This window comes from Plecotus auritus (genome assembly GCF_963455305.1).
Source record: "Plecotus auritus genome assembly, chromosome: 5".
In the NCBI taxonomy this organism is placed as follows: Eukaryota; Metazoa; Chordata; class Mammalia; order Chiroptera; family Vespertilionidae; genus Plecotus; species Plecotus auritus.
Window position 1 is genome coordinate 104,569,201 of NC_137776.1, and position 21,720 is coordinate 104,590,920.

Below are 21,720 nucleotides of genomic sequence, written 5' to 3' on the forward strand. Positions count from 1 at the left end.
GCCGTAGTTACTTTAGGTATTGTAGTTCTTAGGTCAAAGCCTAAGCTGCTGTTTCATGTGCCTCTCCCTGCCCCCGCCCCCCCCCCTCCCTGCCCCCTGGCAGCGGTGTTAGGAAATAGTTCATTTCTGTGGTGCATGACAATTGTAAGGGGAAGGGTTCTGTGTGGGTGGCTCTGCCTTTCATAATTGTACAGGAACCGGGATCTTCCCTGTCTCTGCTCCAGTGTGCAGGGCACCATCCTTGTCTGCATGGCTGAAGCCAGGTGGCAAGTACGGGGAGCAGGAGTGCAGAGCAGCAGTACCCTTTTAGGCAGGCAAGTGACCCAGCACATCACTCTGCCCACATTGCATTGGTGAGACCATAACCCAGGTCATGCCTTCCTGCAAAGGGGACAGGGAAATAGCTCTAGCTGGAGAGTCACCACATGCCAGGGAGAAAGGCAAGAACAGATTGGGAGGCAATAGACTATGTAGCTCTTTTCTTTCTGGAATGAAGATGAAGGATCATTGATTTCCCTGTGTGTGGGTGACCCTGGGACAGGCTAAGTAAACATTAGGATGAGTGTGTGATTTCAAACTCTATGAACTTCCCTAACAGATTTGTTAAAGACACCCTGGCATTTTCAGGTTGTGTTTATTAAATGTATATTGTTCTTCTGAAAGCTTTGAAATGCTAAATAATTGTTCAAATGAGTATATTCCTGGAAATAACATTCTGGATTACAAAATGCCAGAGTGTGGGGAAAATAAAGCCAAGGAAGGCTCCTCCATCTTCTGTCCTCATTTCCATCTGTGTGTGTGTGTGTGTGTGTGTGTGTGTTTCCTTAACAGTTATGATATTTTAATTTAAGAGAGCACTTTCTTTATTCCTTAGCAAGTTTAGCAGTTAAATTATTTATATTAGAAACAGGTGATAGGAGTTAGTGTCCAAGAATCCTACAGCTGGAAAGGTTTTAAAAGTCGTATACTCTAGGATTCCAGCTATTCATAAGACAAATAGAAAGCCCAGAGAGGTTAAGTGACTACCTCACAGTGACACAGGTCATTAACTTCTGCCCTAAAACTGGAAACCAAGTATGCTGACTCCTAGTCTTTTTCCCCCTCATTTAATAATTCTTTTCTTAAATAATTTTTTAAAATTTTCCATTATTGACATACAGTTATATTAGTTTCAGGTGTATAACATAGATTTGTATAACTTACAAAGTGATCACCCCTGTTAGTTTAGTACTTCTCTGACTCCATGCATATCTATATATATAAAAGGCTAATATGCTAAGTGTCTGACCGGTCGCTATGACGCACACTGACCACCAGGGGGCAGATGTTCAACGTAGGAGCTGCCGTGACATGCTCAGCCATTTACAAAGAAACGGCACCGCGGACCTGGTGCCCACAAAACAACACTCTGCTTACCCCAAGTGACACAGGCCCCATGACCACCCTGGAGCAATAGCCTACCAAATCGCAGCTGATGCTGCCGAGACCCCATGGTGCAAAATGCGGCCCACAGTCCAGTCCAGCCGGAAATGGTGGCTGTGGGTGCCGGGTAATGACATCACGTAGCAACGCCCGGCTTCCTCTCCCTAGTGACAGGCCATCTATATGTATAATCCTATCTAATAAAAGAGTAATATGCAAATTAACCATCACTCCGCGACAAAAATGGCAGCCCCCATAGCCACAAGATGGCGGTGCCCAGAGTCCCGGCAGAGTAAGTGGCCTGGCAGAATGCTGCCCATAGGCCCTCCTGACCCTTTATAAAAAACAAAAACAAATTCACTCCTCATGGAGCGATCCCCTCCCAGCCCCAGCCTGGGGTCTCAGACTGGGAGGTCTATGCAGCCCCACGGAGTGATCCCATCCCAGCCCCAGCCTGGGGTCTCAGCCTGGGAGGGCCACGCAGTTTCACGAAGTGATCCCATCCCAGCCCCAGCCTTGGGTCTCAGCCACTGAGTCACACCAGCCAGGCAGATATGGAGGAATCTTAAATGTTTCTTTTTTTATATATATTTGATTGATGTTTTACAGAGAAGAAGGGAAAGGGATAGAGAGCTAGAAACATCTATGAGAGAAAAATATCAATCAGCTGCCTTCTGCACACTCCCCACTGGGTATGTGCCCCCCAACCAAGGTACATGGACTTGACCGGAATCGATCCTGGGACCCTTGAGTCTGCAGGCCGTCACTCCATCCACTGAGCCAAACCAGTTAGGGCTGTCCAATATGTTAAAGAAAAAACCCTATCTAATAAAAAGGGAATATGCAGGGGAGGGCATTTGGGGGTGACTGGGCTGTCGGGAGGGCAGTTGGGGACGATCAGGCCAGCAGGGGAGCAGTTAGGCATCGATCAGGCTGGCAGGGGGTGGTTAGGGGGTGATCATGCTGGCAGGCAGAAGCGGTTAGGGGCAATCAGGCAGGCAGGCGAGCAGTTGGGAGCCAGCAGTCCCGGATTGTGAAAGGGATGTCCGACTGCCTGTTTAGGCCTGGCAGTCAGACATCCCCCGAGGGGTCCCAGATTGGAGAGGGTGCAGGTTGGGCTGAGGGACACACACACCCGTGCATGAATTTCGTGCACTGGGCCTCTAGTCTATATATATAAAAGGCTAATATGCTGTGTCCGTCCGAATGGTAGCTATGATGTGCACTGACCACCATGGGGCAGATGCTCAACACAGGAGTTGCTGAGCTGCAGTGACTTGGTAGCGGTGGTCCTTGGGTGACGCACCACGAAACCAGAGAGGAGAAAGCCTGATTCCTCGCAGGGCTGCGCGATTCCATCTTTGGCTGTGGGTAATGTTGTTGCTGGAGCACTGTCAGCCCCAAATCTGGTTTACTGCACCCTCGCATTTGTGTTCCACACCCTGTACGACAGCAACCTGGTAGAGTGCCCTCTCGCACTCCAGGACCCCTTGGGGGATGTCCGAGACCCGGTTTCGGCCCAATCCCCGCAAGCCAGGCCAAGGGACCCCATCTGCTAGAGGGACCCTGCTCACTCCACAGACACCCTTCAAGCCATGACACCACCCCAGGTGTGGCCGGCCGGGGAGGGACTGTGGGAGGTTGGCTCCAGGATGTGTCCGGTCTGTCTCGCCCAGTTATGCTCCTCCGTTCATCTTCTAATTAATTTCCTTTCAATGTGCACAAATCCATGCACCGGGGTACTAGTTTAGTATTATTATGACTATATTCTCTATGCTATCTTTTATATCCTCTTGACTAATTTTATAACTGCCAACTTGTACTTCTTTTTTTTTTTTTTTTTTTTTAATATATTTTATTGATTTTTTACAGAGAGGAAGGGAGAGAGATAGAGAGTTAGAAACATCGATGAGAGAGAAACATCAATCAGCTGCCTCCTGCACACCCCCCACTGGGGACATGCCTGCAACCATGGTACATGCCCTTGACCGGAATCGAACCTGGGACCTTTCAGTCCGCAGGCCGACGCTCTATCCACTGAGCCAAACCGGTTTCGGCAACTTGTACTTCTTAATCCTTTCACCTTTTTTACCCATCTCCTCAACCCCTGTGCCATCTGGCAAGCATCAATTTATTCTTTGTATCTGTGAGTTTGTTTCTGTTTCGTTTGCTCTTTTATTTTGAAAACTAGAGGCCCGGTGCACAAATTTGTGCATGGGAGGGGTCCCTTGGCCTGGCTAGCTATTGGAGCCAATTGGGGCCGTCTCACCCAGTCCTGATTGGGGCTGATCTTGGCCAGCTGGCCTGCACCCTCTCGCAATCCGGGACCCCTCAGGGGATGTCCGACTGCCGGTTTACGCCGGTCTTATTAGCATATTATGCTTTTATTATTACAGACTAGAGGCCCAGTGCACGAAATTCATGCATGGGGGAGTGTCCCTCAGCTGGCCTGCGCCCTCTTGCAGTCCGGGACCCCTTGGGTAGGGTCCCTAGGCCTGGCCGGCAATCAGGGCCTATTGGGGCTTTCCTTCCCCTGGCTGCTGGCAGCTGGCCCTGCCCCCGTTGCTGCCACTGCTTGCCATCTGTGCAGCGCTGACCCCGCTCCCCCACCACCAGTCAACTCCCTCTGTGGGCAACAAGCATGGGGTGTGATCACTTGGCTGGCCTGGGCCTCCCTCTGCAGGGCAATCTCAGAGGCCCCCCCGCATCGATTGCCCTGCTGGCCAGTGGCCTGGGCCTCCTTCTGCAGGGTGATCGTGGGGGCAGGGGGAAGCCTCTGTGATTGCCCCACAGAGGGAGCAATCGCATCGCACCCGCCTTGGCTGGCCTGGCACTAGTGCGTGTCATGGCGTGGTCGTCTGGAAGGTCATCCGGATGGTGGTTCTGCTGTTCAGTCGTTCAGTTGATTTGCATGTTATGCTTTTATTATTATTATAGATATATATAGATAGATTCCACGTATAAATGAAATTATATGGTATATGCCTTTGTCACAAATGGCAAGATTCACACATGACATATCATTCACATATGATCTTCTTTAGCCATTTGTCTATTTTTATTGATGTACCCTTAGAATTTCTTTTGTGTATCTTAGCTATTGTAAATAATGCTGCAGTAAACATAGGGATGCATATATCTTTTTTAATTAGTGTTTTGGGGTTCTTTGAATAAATACCCAGAAGAGGAATTGCTGAGTTCTTTGACTCTTGTTATAGCCTTAGTTTTAAGGTCTATTTCATGTGATATAAATATTGATACTCCAGCTTTTCTTTCACATTTCCATTTGCATGAAATATCTTTTTCCATCCCTTTACATTCCATCTGTATGTCTCTTTCAATCTGAAGTGGGTCTCTTATAGACAGCATTTGTAAGGGTCTTATTCCTTCATCTATTCAGCCACCTTATGTCTGTCTGTCTGTCTGTCTCTCTCTCTCTCTCTCTCTCTCTCTCTCGATATATATATATACACACGTGTGTGTGTGTGTGTGTGTGTGTGTATTGATTTCAGAGAGGAAGGGAGAGGGAGAGAGAGATGGAAACATCAGTTATGAGAGAGAATCATTGATCAGCTGCCTCCTTCACATGCCCTACTGGGGATCGAGCCCACAACCCTGGCATGTGCCCTTGACTGGAATCGAACCCAAGATCCTTCAGTCTGTAGGCCAACGCTCTATCCACTGAGCCAAACCAGCTGGGGCACACCTTCTGTCTTCTAATTGGAGCATTTAGTCCATTTACATTTAAAGTAATTACTGATGGGTATGAGGTTATTGCCATTTTATTATTTATCTTTTTTTTCATCTCCTCCTCTTTCTCCTCCACCTCCTTCTCTTCTTCCTCATCCTTGCCTCTTTAACATTTCATGTAATATGGTTTGTGGTGATGAACACCTTTAGCTTTTTGTTGTTGTCTGGGAAGCTCTTTATCTGCCCTTCAATTCTAAATGATAGCTGTGCTGGGTAAAGTAAATTTGGTTGTAGATCCTTGCTTTTCATCACTGTGAATATTTTGTGCCAACCCTTCTGGCCTGCAAAGTTTCTGTTGAGAAATCAGCTGACAGTCTTATGGAAACTTCCTTTCTAGGTAACTAGCTGCTTTTCTCTTGCTGGTTTTAAGATTCTCTCTTTGGCATTTTAATTATGATATGTCTTAGTGTGGGCCTCTCTGGGTTCATCTTGTTTGGAACTCTGTACTTACTGGATTTATATGTCTATTTCCTTCACCAGTTTAGGGAAGTTTTCCATCATTATTTCCCCAAATTGGTTTTTAATCCATTGCTGTTTCTTCTCCTTTTGGCACCCCTGTGAGGTGAACGTTGTTACCCTTGATGTTGTCCCAGAGGCCCCTTAAACTATTTTTTCTTTCTTTTTTTTAATTCTATTTTCTTTTTGCTGTTCTGATTGGGTATTTTTATGTATGCTTATATTCCAAATCACTGATTCAATCCTCTTGTTTTATCTAATCTACTGTTGACATTCTCCAATGTATTCTTCATTTCTGACTGGTTCTTTTTTATGTTTTCTATCTCCATTTTCGTAGTTCTAATCTTTTTTCTCATTGAGATCATTGAGCATCTTTATAACCAGTGTTGTTGTTTTTTTAATATATTTTATTGATTTTTACAGAGAGGAAGGGAGAGGGATAGAGAGTTAGAAACATGGATGAGAGAGAAACATCGATCAGCTGCCTCCCACACCCCCTACTGGGGATGTGTCTGCAACCAAGGTACATGCCCTTGACCACAATCGAACCTGGGACTCTTCAGTCCACAGGCCGACACACTATCCACTGAGCCAAACCAGTTAGGGCTATAACCAGTGTTTTAAACTCTGTATCTGATAGATTGTCTCCATTTTGTTTAATTCTGGAATTTTATTTTTTTTCTTTCATTTGGGGCATGTTTCTTCTTAATTTGGCTGCCTCCTTGTGTTTGTGTCTGCGTCTCCTGGTTTTGATAGTGGTCTTATGTAGTAGGTGTCCTATGGGGCCTGGTGGTTCCACCTTCCTGGTACCCTGCCGGGGCTGACTGGCAGATCCTGAGCGATGGATGAATGATGACTCTCACATATGTTTCTGTGAAAGAGAGGGCTAAGGCACTACTTGGCTATCACCGCCAAGTAGCCCTGTTCGCCTGCCTCCTCAGGTTTTTCTTGGAACGACAGCTTGAACTAAAATTAACCTCTAGATTCAATCAGCAGGGCAAGTATCCTTGAGAAAGCACATGCTTCTACAAGATCGGGTCTTTAAAGACTAAACAGAGATTCTAGCAAAACACCCTGGGGATCAGACTTGTTTGGAAAAGTCAAGGTAGGGGCTGCCACCTTTGGCAAGGTCCCCTCAGAGGCCCCCAACCTTTCGGAGAATCCTCCTTACAGACATTCCAACCAAGTCCCGTGCTTCCCCACAGTAACCTGAGCTGAGTGCTCCAGGACTGTCCCTTGTGTGGGTTGTGTGTGCCTCCTGTTGTAGTTGAGCCTTGATTGCTGTTGGCACATCAGTGGGAGGGATTGGCCCTCAGGTTAATTGGTTGTGAGGACAGCTGTGACTACAGTGGAGGACTTGTTGTGCAGGAGCTGACCCTATGCAGCAGGATTCATTCACTTTAGTGGGGCTCTAGTGCCTGCCAAGTCCATCCTTTTCGTCTCTCGTTTGTAGAGGTGGTTGGGTGGTGCTCTGGTGTGGTCTGTAGCTGGCCACCAGGTGTGTTGGTTCTGGAGCCTCTTGGGAAGCACTCTGGTGCAGGCCAAGGTCAGCCACTGCCTCTGCCTTCTCCATGATAGGAGCTACAAAGTGATCTACAGATGGTTGCCACCTGTGCTGAGCTTGGAGGCACCTGGAATTGATGAAGCTTCAAAATGAGGCTGGCTGCAGCTAGTGCCAGACTTAGGGCTGCTTACTAAGAGGTATGGTACATGCCAAGGCCAGATGCTGCTTGTTTAGGGTTTGTGAACCTTTGAGAAATTTTGTGAAAGTCCACAGCATGAGCCAAGACTGGCTGTTTGTATGGAAAAGCTGCTAGAAGTGGCTTTGGTGGACAGCAAATTTGATGGGGCAGGAAAATAGGTAATTACAGTGGTCGCAAGGTTGATGGAGACTCAGATAAGGTACCCGCCTGCCAGTTCGGGGGTGGGAGGGTGGAGGGAAACTCAGCAAAGGACCAGTGGCCTCTGCCAGCACTTCTGTTTGGAAGAAAGCAAACCACCATGGTGCTTTTTGAGCTGCAGCTCAGAGTGAGTATCAAAATCCATGGGTGGGCTCTTCATGAGGGGTGGCTGGGATTCCAGCATCTTTGCGTCTCAGTCACAGTCTTTGCTGGTTTTCACAGCCAGAAGTTATGGGGACTTCTCTTACTGGCACTGGAACCCTGGGCTAGGTAGCCTGGTGTGGGTCTGGGACCCCTCACTCTTCAGGGGAACCTCCACAGCCTAGATATCACTTCCCATTTTTAACCTCCACACATGGGTATGAGACCAGCCCCTTCTGCATCTCTAGCCCTCCTATCTGCCTCACCGTAGCTTCTCTGTACATCCTTAGTTATAGGTTCTGTTCAGCTAGTCTTCAGGAGGTTCTCAGTGATTATTGTTCTGCAGTTTAGTGGTAATTTTGATGTGGTCATGGGAGGAGGTTTGCCTACTCTGCCATCTTGACCATTGCTGACTCCCAGTCTTAATGGCAGGATCAAAGACTTAAATGGGCTCCGAGCAGTCTCTCTCTTTGCTCTAATCTATACTGCAAACGTGGGTTGTTTGCTTGGTTCTGATTCATTGGGAATGATTTCCTTGATTAACTATTAGAAAACAAAGAAAGGCATTTTTATGGGGTTGTTAGTTGTAATCTGATTAACAAGGCTTTCTTTCTGTGCCCTGCCTACTGAGGTAAAGAAGTTGCTTTCCTAAAAGCCTCTCTTTCTCTAGAATTCTATTTGCACATGTGGCCTTGACCCCTGTTGGGAGTTCATCTGAGATGACAGATATTTATTGCTAAATCAAGTCATGAAAAACATGTTTCAAATCTTCAAGACCAGTTTTCCCAAAGCTGTAGAAATAATCCTATCTAATAAAAGAGAAACATGCAAATTGACTGTACCTCCGCTACACCCACCAGCCAATCAGGAGCGAGTATGAAAATTAACCCAACAAAGATGGCAGCAGCCACAGAGCTGGAGCAAGCAGGAGGCTTGGGTTGCCCCTAGCGATGGAGGAAGCCAAACTTCCTGCCTTCCCTGGCCGGCCCTGGCCTCCGCTCAAGGCTACAAAGTTTCAATTATAGAAGATAAATAAATCCCAGCTATCGGCCTCCACTTGGGTCGCCGGCGGGGGGGGGGAGGGTGTTGGGAGGGGTGGCTGGCCTGCAAACCACCACAGGCCCCTTGCCCAGGCTGCCCCATGCCCCAAGGGAACCCCCACCCTTATCCGGAACACCCTTCAGGGCAAACCAGCCGGCCCCACCCATGTGCCAGGCCTCTATCCTATCTAATAAAAGAGTATTATGCAAATTGACCATCACTCCAACACACAAGATGGCTGCCCCCATGTGGACACAAGATGGCCACCAGAAGATGGCCAGCAGGGGAGGGCAGTTGGGGGGACCAGACCTGCAGGGGAGGGCAGTTAGGGGTGACCAGGCTGGCAAGGGAGGGCAGTTAAGGGTGAGCAGGCCTGCACGGGAGGGCAGTTAGGGTCAATCAGGCTGGCAGGGGAGCAGTTAGGCATCAATCAGGCTGGCAGGGGAGTGGCTAGGGGGTGATCAGGCTGGCAGGCAGTGCTAGGGGCAATCAGGAAGGCAAACAGGCGAGCCAGCAGTCCTGGATTGTGAGAGGGATGTCCAATTGCCCGTTATCGGGCCTAAACCGGCAGTCGGACATCCCTCGAGGGGTTCCAGATTAGAGACGGTGCAGGCTGGGCTGAGGGACACACACCCCTGTGCATGAATTTCGTGCACCGGGCCTCTAGTATATATATATTATATATGCAAAGCAGATCCTGGGCACCAGCAATATATTTTATATATATTATATATATATAAAAGCCTAAGCGACCGTTACAACCAAACAACCAGAATGATTGAAATGATCAGTCGCTATGACGCACACTGACCACCAGGGGGCAGATGCTCAATGCAGGAGCTGCCCCCTGGTGGTCAGTGCGCTCAGCCAGAAGCCGGGCTCATAGCTCGCAGCTGCAGTGGCAGCGGAGTTGCGCCTGGCCCCAGCCGCCTGCCATTTTGGCATTGCTACATTCCCTGAGGGGTCCCAGATTTTGAGAGAGTGCAGGCCAGACTGAGGGACCCCACCAGTGCACGAATCCATGCATTGGGCCTCTAGTATATTTAGAATAGCCCAGTCATCTTGCCATTTGGCTCACCTGAAATTTATTATGCATAACAGGATGCTGTGTGCTTCTAAGCATGGGGCTTTAGAGGAATGGTTTTTTAATTTTCTTGATTGAGTAATTCAGTCCATGATATAAATTTCAATAAGTTTATAGAGTTCGAAAAGGCTTCTCTTTCCCACTACCATCCCACCACTAAAAAAGACAGCTACTATCAGGAGTTTGTCAGTTCTTCCATATGTAAACCACTTCCATACATACATATTTTCCCCCGTTTTTACAAACATGGAAGTATGCTACACATTTTCTTTACCTTTCGGTTGGAGTGACTGTTTTAAATTGGATTTGACTTTTCAGGTGTCTGAATGTGCCACCAGAAGCAGTACAGTGAGCACATTGTTGTATATAAACTCCTCTGTAAATGACTGTTGGTCACGTAGTCATCTTTTCCTAACTGTAGTTGAAGCTTCAAACAGACAGTGTCATCTAGCAAAGGTTGAAGTTAATTTGAAATGTTTTTGTGACAAGACACTAAAGCTATAGCTTGGAGTCGAGTGTAATGGTTTTTGAGTACATTGTCCTTCTGATAAACTTCCCGTTCTTTAACAGTTGCCCATGTTGACTTGTCATCCTTTTCCTTTCTTTAGATGCCTATTGTCTATATTTTTCCCTTTTTGGTTCTCTAACAGGATAGTTTCTATGCTTTGCCTATTCTGGATGTGATCACTTAAATTATTGCAGTTATATTAAATTGTCTTGAAATTTCGGTGTTAGATAAGGTCAGAGAAGCTACTTGAGGTCAGTAAGGCTAAATTTTAAACTTCTCAAATACCCTGTATGATGAACTTATCCTAAATATTTAGGATATAGTCGCTCTTTGCACTGAGTGCCAATACAAACTTGGGGACCTTTCCTCTTCTTTGTAGTTGCATGTGTATTTGTGAGGCCGAGCGTCTCTTTCTCTAGATCCCCAAAAGGTTGCCTTTAATTTTGTCTTTTTTTTTTTTTTCTTCCTGAAAGTCTCAAATTCAGGCATCTGTTTTCAAAGATGAAAATACTCCCTCTTTTAACTCTTTTTCTCAACTTTTCAGATAATAAATGTAAATCCTTGTAAAAGTACATTTCCTTATTAAAATATTCTCTATTTATTTCACATAACATATTAGATATTAGGTGATAAATACAGAAAAAGAAAAATCAAATAACAGTTGAGTCAGAATACATCTAGTTCCTTAGGCTAAGTGTTCTCCTGTGTCGTAAAGGCCTGGCAGGTAGAACTAGCCAGGTTCTTATGATAGTCTCGTAAGGACTGTGTGGTGAGTTTTCCCACCATCTCATTGTATTGTTTTGTGTATTGTAGAACTGAGCAAGTGATTTTATCAGATTGTGGAGCCTTCTTCCCCCCACCCCCTTTTTTAAAAAATATATCTTTATTGATTTCAGAGAGGAAGGGAGAGGGAGAGAGCGATAGAAACATCAGTGATGAGAGAGAATCATTGATTGGCTGCCTCCTGCACGTCCCCCATTGGGGATCAAGCCCACAACCCGGGCATGTGCCCTTGACAGGAATCGAACCTGGGACTCTTCAGTCCGCAGGCTGATGCTCTATCCACTGAGCCAAACCAGCTAGGGCCTTCTTTCCTTCTAAGGCCAGTGGAGTCCCAGTGCACTTTGATAGTTTCCCTTGTTGAGAACTTTTTTGTTTATTTTGATTAGAATACATACATATCTCATTCACTTATGGTTTATTGCTGGTGTCCAGGATCTGCTTTGCATATATAATGCCTACTTGGCTCTTTGGTCTTAAACTAGATAAAAAGGCAGTTAGTGGCAGGATTCCATGGTGAGAGAGAGAGTGGCATTTAACTGTGTTCTAAAGCCAACAGTAAACAATTGCTCATTTGTTTATTTTTAAATGTATTTTCTTTCTTTGTTTTATAGCAGTCAGCTGAACTATGACTGCATGTTTTAGTAGGAAGAGCATTGGCTCATAGAATTCCTAGATCTGCCACTCCTTCCCCGCGTCATGGGAGAGTACTTTCACAGTGTAGGAGCGAACAGTCCTTGTTTGCACTGCTCAGAACATTTTGGAAAGAATCCCATAAGATTCTGTGAAAACTTTTTGAGAAACATTAAGCACCATATTTATGTTCCAATGAGTGCATAAGTGATATTATTTTTACTTTTAAGAAAAACTGTCCAAGTCTCAGGAGATTGTAAAAAACGAACAGTGTGGAAAGCAAGCATATGGAGGCCTGAAGAGAAAACATGGTTGGTTGTTTTTTAAACTGTTCTAATGTTAATATCTGCTCTTACCAGATTAAGAGGAGATATTACATAAATGGAAAACTGAATAAGTGACTTTAATATAAGATAGTCCTTCAATATCTGGGATTTGGATAAATTAATTAGAAGACAGTGTAACTTTTTACCTTTTAAAAGAAAACCATTTTTTAATTCTAGAAATATTGGTTTAATTGAACAAACAGCCCATTTATTGTCTTTTCCATGCCAGGCTTTGTTCTGAGTTTTATAAGCATGAACTCCAGAGGTTCTCAAAACCATTTTTTGAGGCAAGTATGACTGTTACCCATTTGACAGAAGAAAGACCTGAGAAGCACAGAGCAGGTTCATACCTGTCAGGGTCCACACCTGGTGATGAGGGAGCCCAGAGCTGACACCCCCCCCTCTCCCCCCGCCGATGATTGCCACAGCCAGGCCCTGTGCTGGGCCTCCTGTACGCCTCTGCCTCCCGGCCCTTCCTTTTTGCCATGGGCAGCGCATGCTGGGAGAGACAGAGGCTTTCTGGCCGCCTCCCCCATGGCCTCTTACCTATGGTGTCGGTTCCTGGTAGTGAATTAGAGGGTGTAGTGCTTGCACTCCATGCAAACATGTGGCCCCAGCTGATGAAGTGGATCACACACACAGCCGATGGACATCAAAGTTGGCTAACAGGCCCTGACAGTTTTCCTGTTTGCTGCCGCCCAGTCCCAAGAGTTCCGTCATTGCGCAAAGTAGCTATCATACACCAGGAGAAATTATGTAGCTTATTCATATTTACCTTTGACCAAACTTGCTTTGCAGGGCTGACATCACTGTCTTTAGATAGGAGAGGACAAGGCCAGTCTTTTTTAAACTTTTAGGCCTGGGTAAGAACCAGTAACATTGATTTATTGGATAGAGATTCTTCTTACATTTTATGGCAATGACATAAAAACGATTATGAATATATATAATAATGAGAGTATTCTTGACATACAGTTTTCAGCAACTAGGTAGAAACTCTGAAACAAAGCCAAGTCTGTTTTACTGTCTCATTGCTAACAAGGAAAAGAGTTCTTTAGAGCTAAATCAGTAGTGCGACTTAAAGTCACTTTTGTAGATAGCAAAAAGTATCTGGCATCCATAGCGTGTTTTTTCTTTATGAAATAGAGATTGAGTGAAAGCAATGCACTGTAGCTTGCGTTGTCTACCTGCTAGCTAAATTGTGAATATTTGGGGTAGCTAGTCCACTTTAGGGGCAGCATTGTAATTTGAAGGAGGCCTTCCCCAGGGGACCTGCCTTCATGCCTGATGGGAAGTGAGAAGTGGCAGGTGGTGGGAACCTGCCTGTAGGGAGGCACCCAAAGAGCACTATGGAGGAGGACAAGGAAGACATGTCCAAGATCGGTTGCGTGTGGTCGCTGGTTCTCTAGTGCTTTGCTGCTTCCTTGTTCTTGCAGATTTTACCTGAGTCCTTCCATGGGTAGCATCTGGCATAGAAGGGCAAGCAGTCAGGTGCTGGGTCAGATCCTCGTGCTTGGTGGTGGTGATAGTGCAGATCTGATGCTTGAAGAGCCAAGTACCCCTTTGGTATCATTTTGATCAGATGGGATACAGGCTTCCTTGTAAAAATCCCAAATGTGTTTAATGTTAATATAATGAAAGCGTCAGTTCTATAAGATGACTATAACCAATTAGTAATGAAAATCAAATGGCTCTTATGTGTGTGTTTTTCTATAATAGCCTATAGTAGTATACATATCTTAACTGATAAATGGGAAGAACCTCCTTAATTTTTTACCATTACTTGATTGGAATAAGATAATGATTCCTAGTAGTGAATCAGAGGATGTAGTGCTTATAACATCCTATAAGAAACCTATAAATAAAGATGAGCTTCTGGATATTGCTACTGAATTTTCTAATTCCTTGCTATCTCTCTTTCCATCCAATCAGGGTTTAGTTTAGACCATCTGTGTCTTCCTGGTTTGCACCTGCCTTTGGTTCACTGTTGAGTGTTCCCTGTCTTTAGTCAGAAATCGCTCTGGGTGTGTTGTGGTTCTGAGTGTGGAAGGGGCCCAAGTGTTTCAGACCCATTGGTTGAAGGCATAGGTTAACCTTGCCCACCCTGGAGTTCTCCAGTGACAGCAGCTAGGTGACCCTCTTAGCTGTGTCACTAGCTGTGGCAGAAACCTAGTCGATCAATAAATGAATTAATTGAGAAGATTGTTGGATCTCCCTTGACTACTTTTTTTTTTTTTTAATCCTCACCCCAGGATATTTTTCCATTGATTTCTAGAGAGAGCGGAAGGGAAAGAGGAGAAAGAGAGACAGAGACAGACAGACATCTATTGGTTGTCTCCTGCACGTGCCCCTACTGGGGCTGGGGAACTTGCAACTGAGGTACATGCCCTTGACCGGATCCTTTGGTCCACAGGCTGGCACTCTAACCACTGAACAAACTGGCCAGGGCCTGACTGCTTTTTGAATGTAGTCTTTTGTGAAGTCACAACTTCTATAATTCTTAATTTTGCCTTCAACTAGTTAGATAGCTTCACAATAGATTAGCTTACCTCATAAGTCGGAGTGGGTTCACAGATTTTGCACACTTATTCAAATACTAGAGGGCCGATGCACGAAATTTGTGCAAGGGGCTCGGCCCCCACTGCCATGGAGGCCACCTCGGCCCTAGCAGCCCCGGCTTCGTCTGGAAGGACGTCTGGTCTAATTAGCATATTATGCTTTTATTATTACAGATGCTAAGAAAGTTGTTTCTTATTTCCTGTAGCTGAACTGACCTTCCTCATTTGTCCCTCCTAGAGGGTGTGAGAACCTGGCCCTCGACAGTTCACCATGTCCCTTCCAGTGGGAATATAGTCCACTCACAGTCCAGTTTTGTATCCAGCGGTTATATCGTCTCTTCTGTGTATCTCAGTTCTTCAGGTTTTGTCCCTCCCCCCTTCTCACCAAGAAAGCCCCTGAGGGGGAGGGGCATACCTGTCCCTCAGGAGTGAGGAGCTACACTTCGCCCTGGTCTTTCGAGGGAGGTGCCAGTGCCCCCTGGAGGAAGGCTGATGCTGAGGGTGGTGAGGTTTGCCAGTCTCCTGGAGTGAGGCTCCCTCTGACAGGCCTCCGCATCTGGGCCAGAGCGCTGTGTCAGCCCATCAGCCCTCTGCACCGTCCCTCTCTGGGGACCATCGAGGTCCCCTGCTGTTGCCTAGACTTCCAAGTTCCCCTCACTGGCCGTGCTGCAGTTCCCTCTTCCATGGTCTGAAAGCCTGCCTTCCCCACCTCTGACCGCCCTCCTTTCTCCCATGAAGCCCCACGGCATCCTTTCTTATCAGTTGCTGGTTCTCCTTGTGCAGAGCATGTGGGGAAGCTCTGGTCAGTTCTCCAGGCTTAGGTGCTGCTGTAGTAAAAGAGCTAAAGGGAGTTGTAAACATCCTTTTCTCTCCTGATAAGACCACTTTGAAGGTTTTAGGTTCAAGGCCAGTCAGTGGACTATTTATTCTAGACATCACTGGTTCTTCCATCCGGGGCATGCAGCCTCATGGCTCAGCCTGGGAAGGTGAAAGGCTAAAGGGAACCATGATGTAAGAAGAAAAAAAAGTTTAATCAACATTTGTTCCTATTATTACATCAGCATTCTTCCTAAGCTCTCTCAATAAAAAGACCACATTTCTCTTGGTACTTTAAATTTAGTTCCCCAGTACACTTAAAAAGGAATTTAGGCAGCAATTCAGTCCTGCAGAGTGATGGCAGGTGCTACAGTTCAGTACTGGCACCCGCTGTGGAGGAGTGACCACTGCTTAAAGCCACTGTCTTGGTGCAGAGTGCATGGGGTTCTTTTTAAATGAACCACTTTCCCCCGCTTTTCGTGTTAGAAGCTGCTTGACAATTGTCTTGGTGCTTGGTTTGGTACTTCTGCTAAAAGGCAGGAAGGCATTAGTAATGAATATCGTGCATTGATTGAGGGACTTCAAAGCTGGTAAAGTGACTGGGCCTTGAATTCTTGGACTAGAGTGGTATCAAAGCAGAACCCCAAATTGGAGCCACATTGTACGGACAGATGAGTAGCTGATTCAGTTCACAGTTTTCAGAAGTATTATTGGCCCAGAATTATCTTAATAGAGTTTATGTAATTTATAACTTGAAAACAATTACATTTTGGCCATAAGGTGACAGTATTAATAACTAAACTATTCATTTTTATTCTTTAGTTAGTGAAAAAGAGTTATATGACAGTTTAACCATTTAATTTTTTATTATTGAAATAGATGTGCACTTGGATTTGGAAGACCGCCTTGCAAAATTTATGAAGACAGAAGAAGCCATTATCTACTCGTATGGATTTGCCACCATAGCCAGTGCTATTCCCGCTTACTCTAAGAGAGGGGACATTGTGTTTGTGTGAGTAACCTTTACCTATGTTTCTAATCAAATGCCTTTGAAAATAATATTGACCTTCCTAGAAAAGTCTTTTGTTAGAGGATAGCTGCCTAAAATAATACGATTTTTTTGTTTTTAAAGAAATTCATAGTCACCCCAGCCAAGTAATTCTACAGAATTTGTGAGACAGTCATTAGAAGGATGAGTACCTAAAGGTGTTGGCACTCAGCTATCTTTCATTATGATTTTATTTATTGCTATCGAGAAGCCTGGAGGAGGCCAACCATCTCCCTTCCCTGCACAGCTCTGTGGCCATGTGGTAACCTTGTGAGACTCCACTTCTCTGTACCCCAGCCCAACCCTTGGTCTCTGCTGTCTTGCTTCATGACATGTTAAGAACACAGAAGCCATGAGTCGAGGGCTTCCTTCACTTCCTGTGTGCAAATCTGCCCCCTCATGCATGTATACTAGATGGGTTGCTCTTCGCTATGGAGAGGAAGGACAGAGAGAAGTGGGTATAGCTACACCTTCCAGAAGCCTCCAGCCCAAGCCTCTGTCGTCTTTTGAGTGGACCATTAAATGACCCTTTGAATTTTAGAAACAAATTTACTTTGAATTTAAAAATAACACAAATCTATACCCAGTCGTTGTGGCTCAGTGGTGGAGCATGGACGCATGAACCAGGAGATCATGGTTCAATTCCCAGTCGGGGTACATGGCTGGGTTGTGTGGGCTCAATCCCCTGGGGGCGGGGAGGACTTGCAGGAGGCAGCTGATCAATGATTCTCTCCCCCCCTCCCTTCCTCTCTGAAATAAAAAATATATTAAAAAATTTTTTTAACATAATTTAAAAAAGCAAAAGCAAATTTACTTTTGCCTTTTCGCTCTCTCTCTTTTTTAACACCATAGCCAGAATAATCTTTTTTTAAAATACAAATCTGATTATGTCACTCTTTTAAGAGCTTCCATTGTTCCTGAAATAATGATCCAGGTCTTTATTTTTATTTTGCATGTTCTAGACGACTATTTCAAACTCATTTTGTACCATTTTCCCTCAGGTCATCCTGCTGTAGCCTCACCAGCCTTAGATACTAGTTTCCTCTCACCTCAGGGCCTTTGCACATGCTAAGTATATTGTTCCTTATCTCATCTCCTATTTAATGCCTGCTCACCCTGCACATAATATCACTTCTGCAGGAAAGTCTTCCCCAACCTCTTAGGCCAGGTCAGGACCCATGCTGCATGTGCAGAAGAACTTAAAGCTACAGAGGTCTGGTGCCTTGTGAATCTAGGACCACATGGCACTCGCTGCCTGTCAGAGTCCCTCTGTTCCTCAGGCCTTCACATGTCCTCAGGCATGTGTAGCACACACCCCCTCTGCTCCCTGCTCATCTTGCCTCAGACTCACGGAATACAACAGTTTTAGTAGTTAATTAATTGCCTTTTCATAGTGCTCAGTAAATACCAGTTCAGTGAATGAATGAATGGAGGCTGGAGCTCAAAAGAGGGGTCGGAGCGACTGGCCTTCCCTGGCCCCTGCAGCCTCCTACTGTTTCTCACCCACTGTTGGAACTCCTGCTAGTGCAGCAAGCCCAGCCCAGGGCGCAGCATGGGCTCTGCCTGGGCATCTTGGGCCACATGCTGTGCATTCTTCCCATCACCCTGCAGCAACCTGGGAGCTCTCCAGCACATGGCCTGTGCTAGTGTTTCCCCATGTAGTTATGAGAATGAATGTTTTTACTAACTTTTTGCACAAAGTTAAAAAATCCAGTGAGACTCATCACAGACTTGAGAGCTGCTGATTTAAAGTATTTCTGGTTTTTAGTAAAAACAGTTACAGACAACTTCATGTCATACAGTATCACCTCATACAAGAACCTCACTATAGACTTTTTGAGTTTTAAGTCCAGAAAAAGTGTACAGTTACAACTGAGTTTATATTCTTCCTTTGTCACATAATAAGTACTATATTATCCTTTTGGTTTTAACTGCTAGGAAAACTAGGTTAAATTCGCTTCCAAATGTTATACCCAGTGTCTTTGAACTTCAGTTTCTAGTCAGTCATGAGACAACTTAATTTACTCTTATAATTTTAAATATTTTGCCAGAAATTCAGTAGGAATATTATAGGTAAAAATTGTGTTTAATAAATTATTTTTGATAAATTCATTATGCTTCATTTTCTTCCTTTTTTAGTAAACAGGGATAAAGCCTTGTCAATAGGAGGTCTCAGCACAGTGGTTGTTTATGTATTTAAGCCTTTCCTGGTCACTCTACTAAGTGTATGTTCATATTACTTCATATGTGTTTTTTTTTTAATGCAATCCTATATAATAAAGAGGTAATATGCAAATTGACCATCACTCCAACACAAAATGGCTGCCCCCATGTGGACACAAGATGGCCACCACAAGATGGCCAGCAGGGGAGGGCAGTTGGGAGGGACCAGGCCTGCAAGGGAGGGCAGTTGGGGGTGATCAGGCCTGCATGGGAAGGCAGTTAGGGGTGACCGGGACGGCAGAGGAGGGCTGTTGGGGGTGACCAGGCCTGTAGGAGAGGACAGTTGTGGGGGAGCCAGGCCTGCAGGGGAGGACAGTTGGGGGCAACCAGGTCAGTAGGGGAGAGCAGTTAGGGGCGACCAGGCAGGGGTGGGAAATTGGAGGGGGGGACCAGGCCTGCAGGAGAGGGCAGTTGCGGGGGACCAGGCCTGCAGGGGAGGGCAGTTGAGGGCGATCAGGCCAGCAGGGGAGGGCAATTGGGGGTGACCAGGCCTGCAGGGGAGAGCAGTTGGGGGGACTGGGCCAGCAGGGGAGGGCAGTTGCAGGGGACCAGGCCTGCAGGGGAGGACAGTTAGGGATGACCAGGCCAGCAGGGGAAGGCAGTTAGGGGTGACCAGGCCGGCAGGGGAGGGCAGTTAGGGGCAATTGGGCCGGCAGTGGAGGACAGTTAGGCGACCAGGCCTGCAGGAGAAGGCAGTTGGGGGGAACCAGGCCTGCAGGGGAGGACAGTTGGGGACGACCAGGCCACTAGGGGAGGGCAGTTGGGGGGACTGGTCCAGCAGGGGTGGGCAGTTGGGGGTGACCAGGCCTGCAGGGGAGGACAGTTAGGGGTGACCAGGCCGGCAGGGGAGGGTAGTTAGGGGCTATCGGGCCGGCAGGGGAGCAGTTAGGCGTCAATCAGGCTGGCAGGGGAGTGGTTAGGGAGTGATCAGGCTGGCAGGCAGAAGCGGTTAGGGGCAATCAGGCAGGCAGGCGACCGGTTGGGAGCCAGCAGTCCTGGATTGTGAGAGGGATGTCTGACTGCCCGTTTAGGCCTGATCCCCACTGGGATTGGGCCTAAATGGGCAGTTGGACATCCCTCAAGGGGTCCCAGATTGGAGATGGTGCAGGCTGGGCTGAGGGACACCCCCTCCCATGCATGAATTTTGTGCACTGAGCCTCTAGTATACTATATTAAGATAATTTTGGATTTACATACACTTCTAAGAAATAATACAGAGATTCTTTGTGTCTTTTACCTACTCTTTCCCAGTGGTCACCTCTTGCAAACTACAATAGAGTTTCATACTAGGATATTGACAGTGATAAAGTCAAGACACAGAACATGTCCATTACCAGAAGGATCTTCCATGTTGCCGCTCCCATGTTCCTCCCACCCTACCCACTATTTTTAATTTAAGTTTTAAGATGATGTCTATTTTATAATATATTTGATTTAAGTCAGTCTATCAAAATACTATCGTTTAACATGTAATCAACATAAGTTTTTAAGGAGTCACTTTACATTTTTTTTAGTCATTTTTTAATTTTTAAATTACAGTTGTATGAGTCTATTTCTGTTCTGCTTGTTTATTTAATTTTTTTTAGATTCAATTGTGGGGTTTTTTGTTTTTATTTTTTTATATATTTGTATTGATTTCAGAAAGGAAGGGAGAGGGAGCGAGAGAGAGAAACATCAATGATGAGTGAGAATCATTGATCAGCTGCCTCCTGCATGCCCCCTAATGTGAATCAAGCTCGCAACCCTGGCATGTGCTCTTGACCAGAATCAAACCTGGGACCCTTCAGTTCGCATGCCGACACTCTATCCACTGAGCCAAATCTGCTAGGGCAGATTCAATTGTTGATAGATACGTATTTAGTACAACTTTATTGTTTATACTAGAGGCCCGGCGCATGAAATTCGTGCATGTGTATGGTCCCTAGGCCTGGCCTGCGATCAGGGCCATCTTCCCCAGCTGCCCGCAGCCAGCTCTGTCCCCCGCTGCTACCTACCTCCAGTTCCCTGTTCGCTATCAGGTGATCGGTGCCTGATGGCCAGGGGAAGGGACTGAGAGGTCAGCCGTTCTCACCTGCTTGCTGGCCCTGCCCACATAGCAGGTGGCCATCAGGCGATTGGAGCCTGCTGGCCGGGGAAAAGGACCAAGAGGTGGTCAGTGCACCTCATAGTGACTGGTCCAGTGGTTGTTCTGCCTTTGGGGTCAATTTGCATATTACCCTTTTATTATATAGGATAGAGGCCTGGTGCACGGGTGGGGGCCAGCTGGCCTGCCCTGAAGGGAGCCCCAGATTGGGGTGGGGGTCCCTGCTGGGGTGGGGCCAGCCTGAGCGAGGGGCTGAGGGCAGTTTGCAGGCTGGCCACACCCCCGGCTTTGTCAGGAAGGACGTCTGGAAGATGTCTGGTCTAATTAGCATATTACTCTTTTATTAGTATAGATTTTTTATCTTTTTTTTTTTCTTCTTTAGCATTTCATATTACTGGTTTGGTGGTGATGAACTCTTTTTGCTTTTTTCTTGTCTGTGAAGCTCTTTAGCTGCTCTTCAATTCTGAATGCTAGCCTTGCTAGGTAGAGTAATCTTGGTTGTAGGTCCTGGCTTTTCATCACTTTGAATATTTCTTGCCAATAACATGAGCCTCTTTGGATTCATCTTATTTGGGACTCTGAACTTCCTGGAGTTGTATGTCTATTTCATTCACCAAGGTAGGGAAGTTTTCTCTCATTGTGTATTCAAATAGGTTTTTAGTTTCTTGCTCGCTCTCTTCTCCTTCCAGTATCCTCATTATGTGAATGTTGGTATGCGCTTGAAGTTGTCCCAGAGGCTCCTTACACTATCCTCACTTTTTTTGGATTTTTTTTCTTTTTGCATTCTAATTGCATGTTTTTTGCTTCCTTATATTCCAAATCGCTGATTTGATTGTTAGCTTTATATACTGTACAGTTGACTCCCTGTAAATTACTCTTCATTTCAGTTAGTGTCTCCTTTATTTCTGACTGGTCCTTTTTTAAAAAATATTTTTATTGATTTCAGAGAG

General features: G+C 45.9%; 1 protein-coding gene across 3 annotated transcripts in view; it reads left to right on the plus strand.

Moving 5' to 3' along the window:
- The window catches only part of SPTLC1 (serine palmitoyltransferase long chain base subunit 1), an 87,553-nt gene that overhangs the window by 19,812 nt on the left and 46,021 nt on the right, over positions 1–21,720 (plus strand). For all 3 annotated transcript variants that reach the window (XR_013960713.1, XM_080670701.1, XM_080670702.1), the window contains exon 6: positions 16,296–16,428. Coding sequence is in view for 2 of the 3 variants with exons in the window: in XM_080670701.1 (XP_080526827.1) it covers positions 16,296–16,428 (133 nt within the window). In the remaining variant the exon portion in view is untranslated. The remainder of the gene's footprint in view (positions 1–16,295; positions 16,429–21,720) is intronic.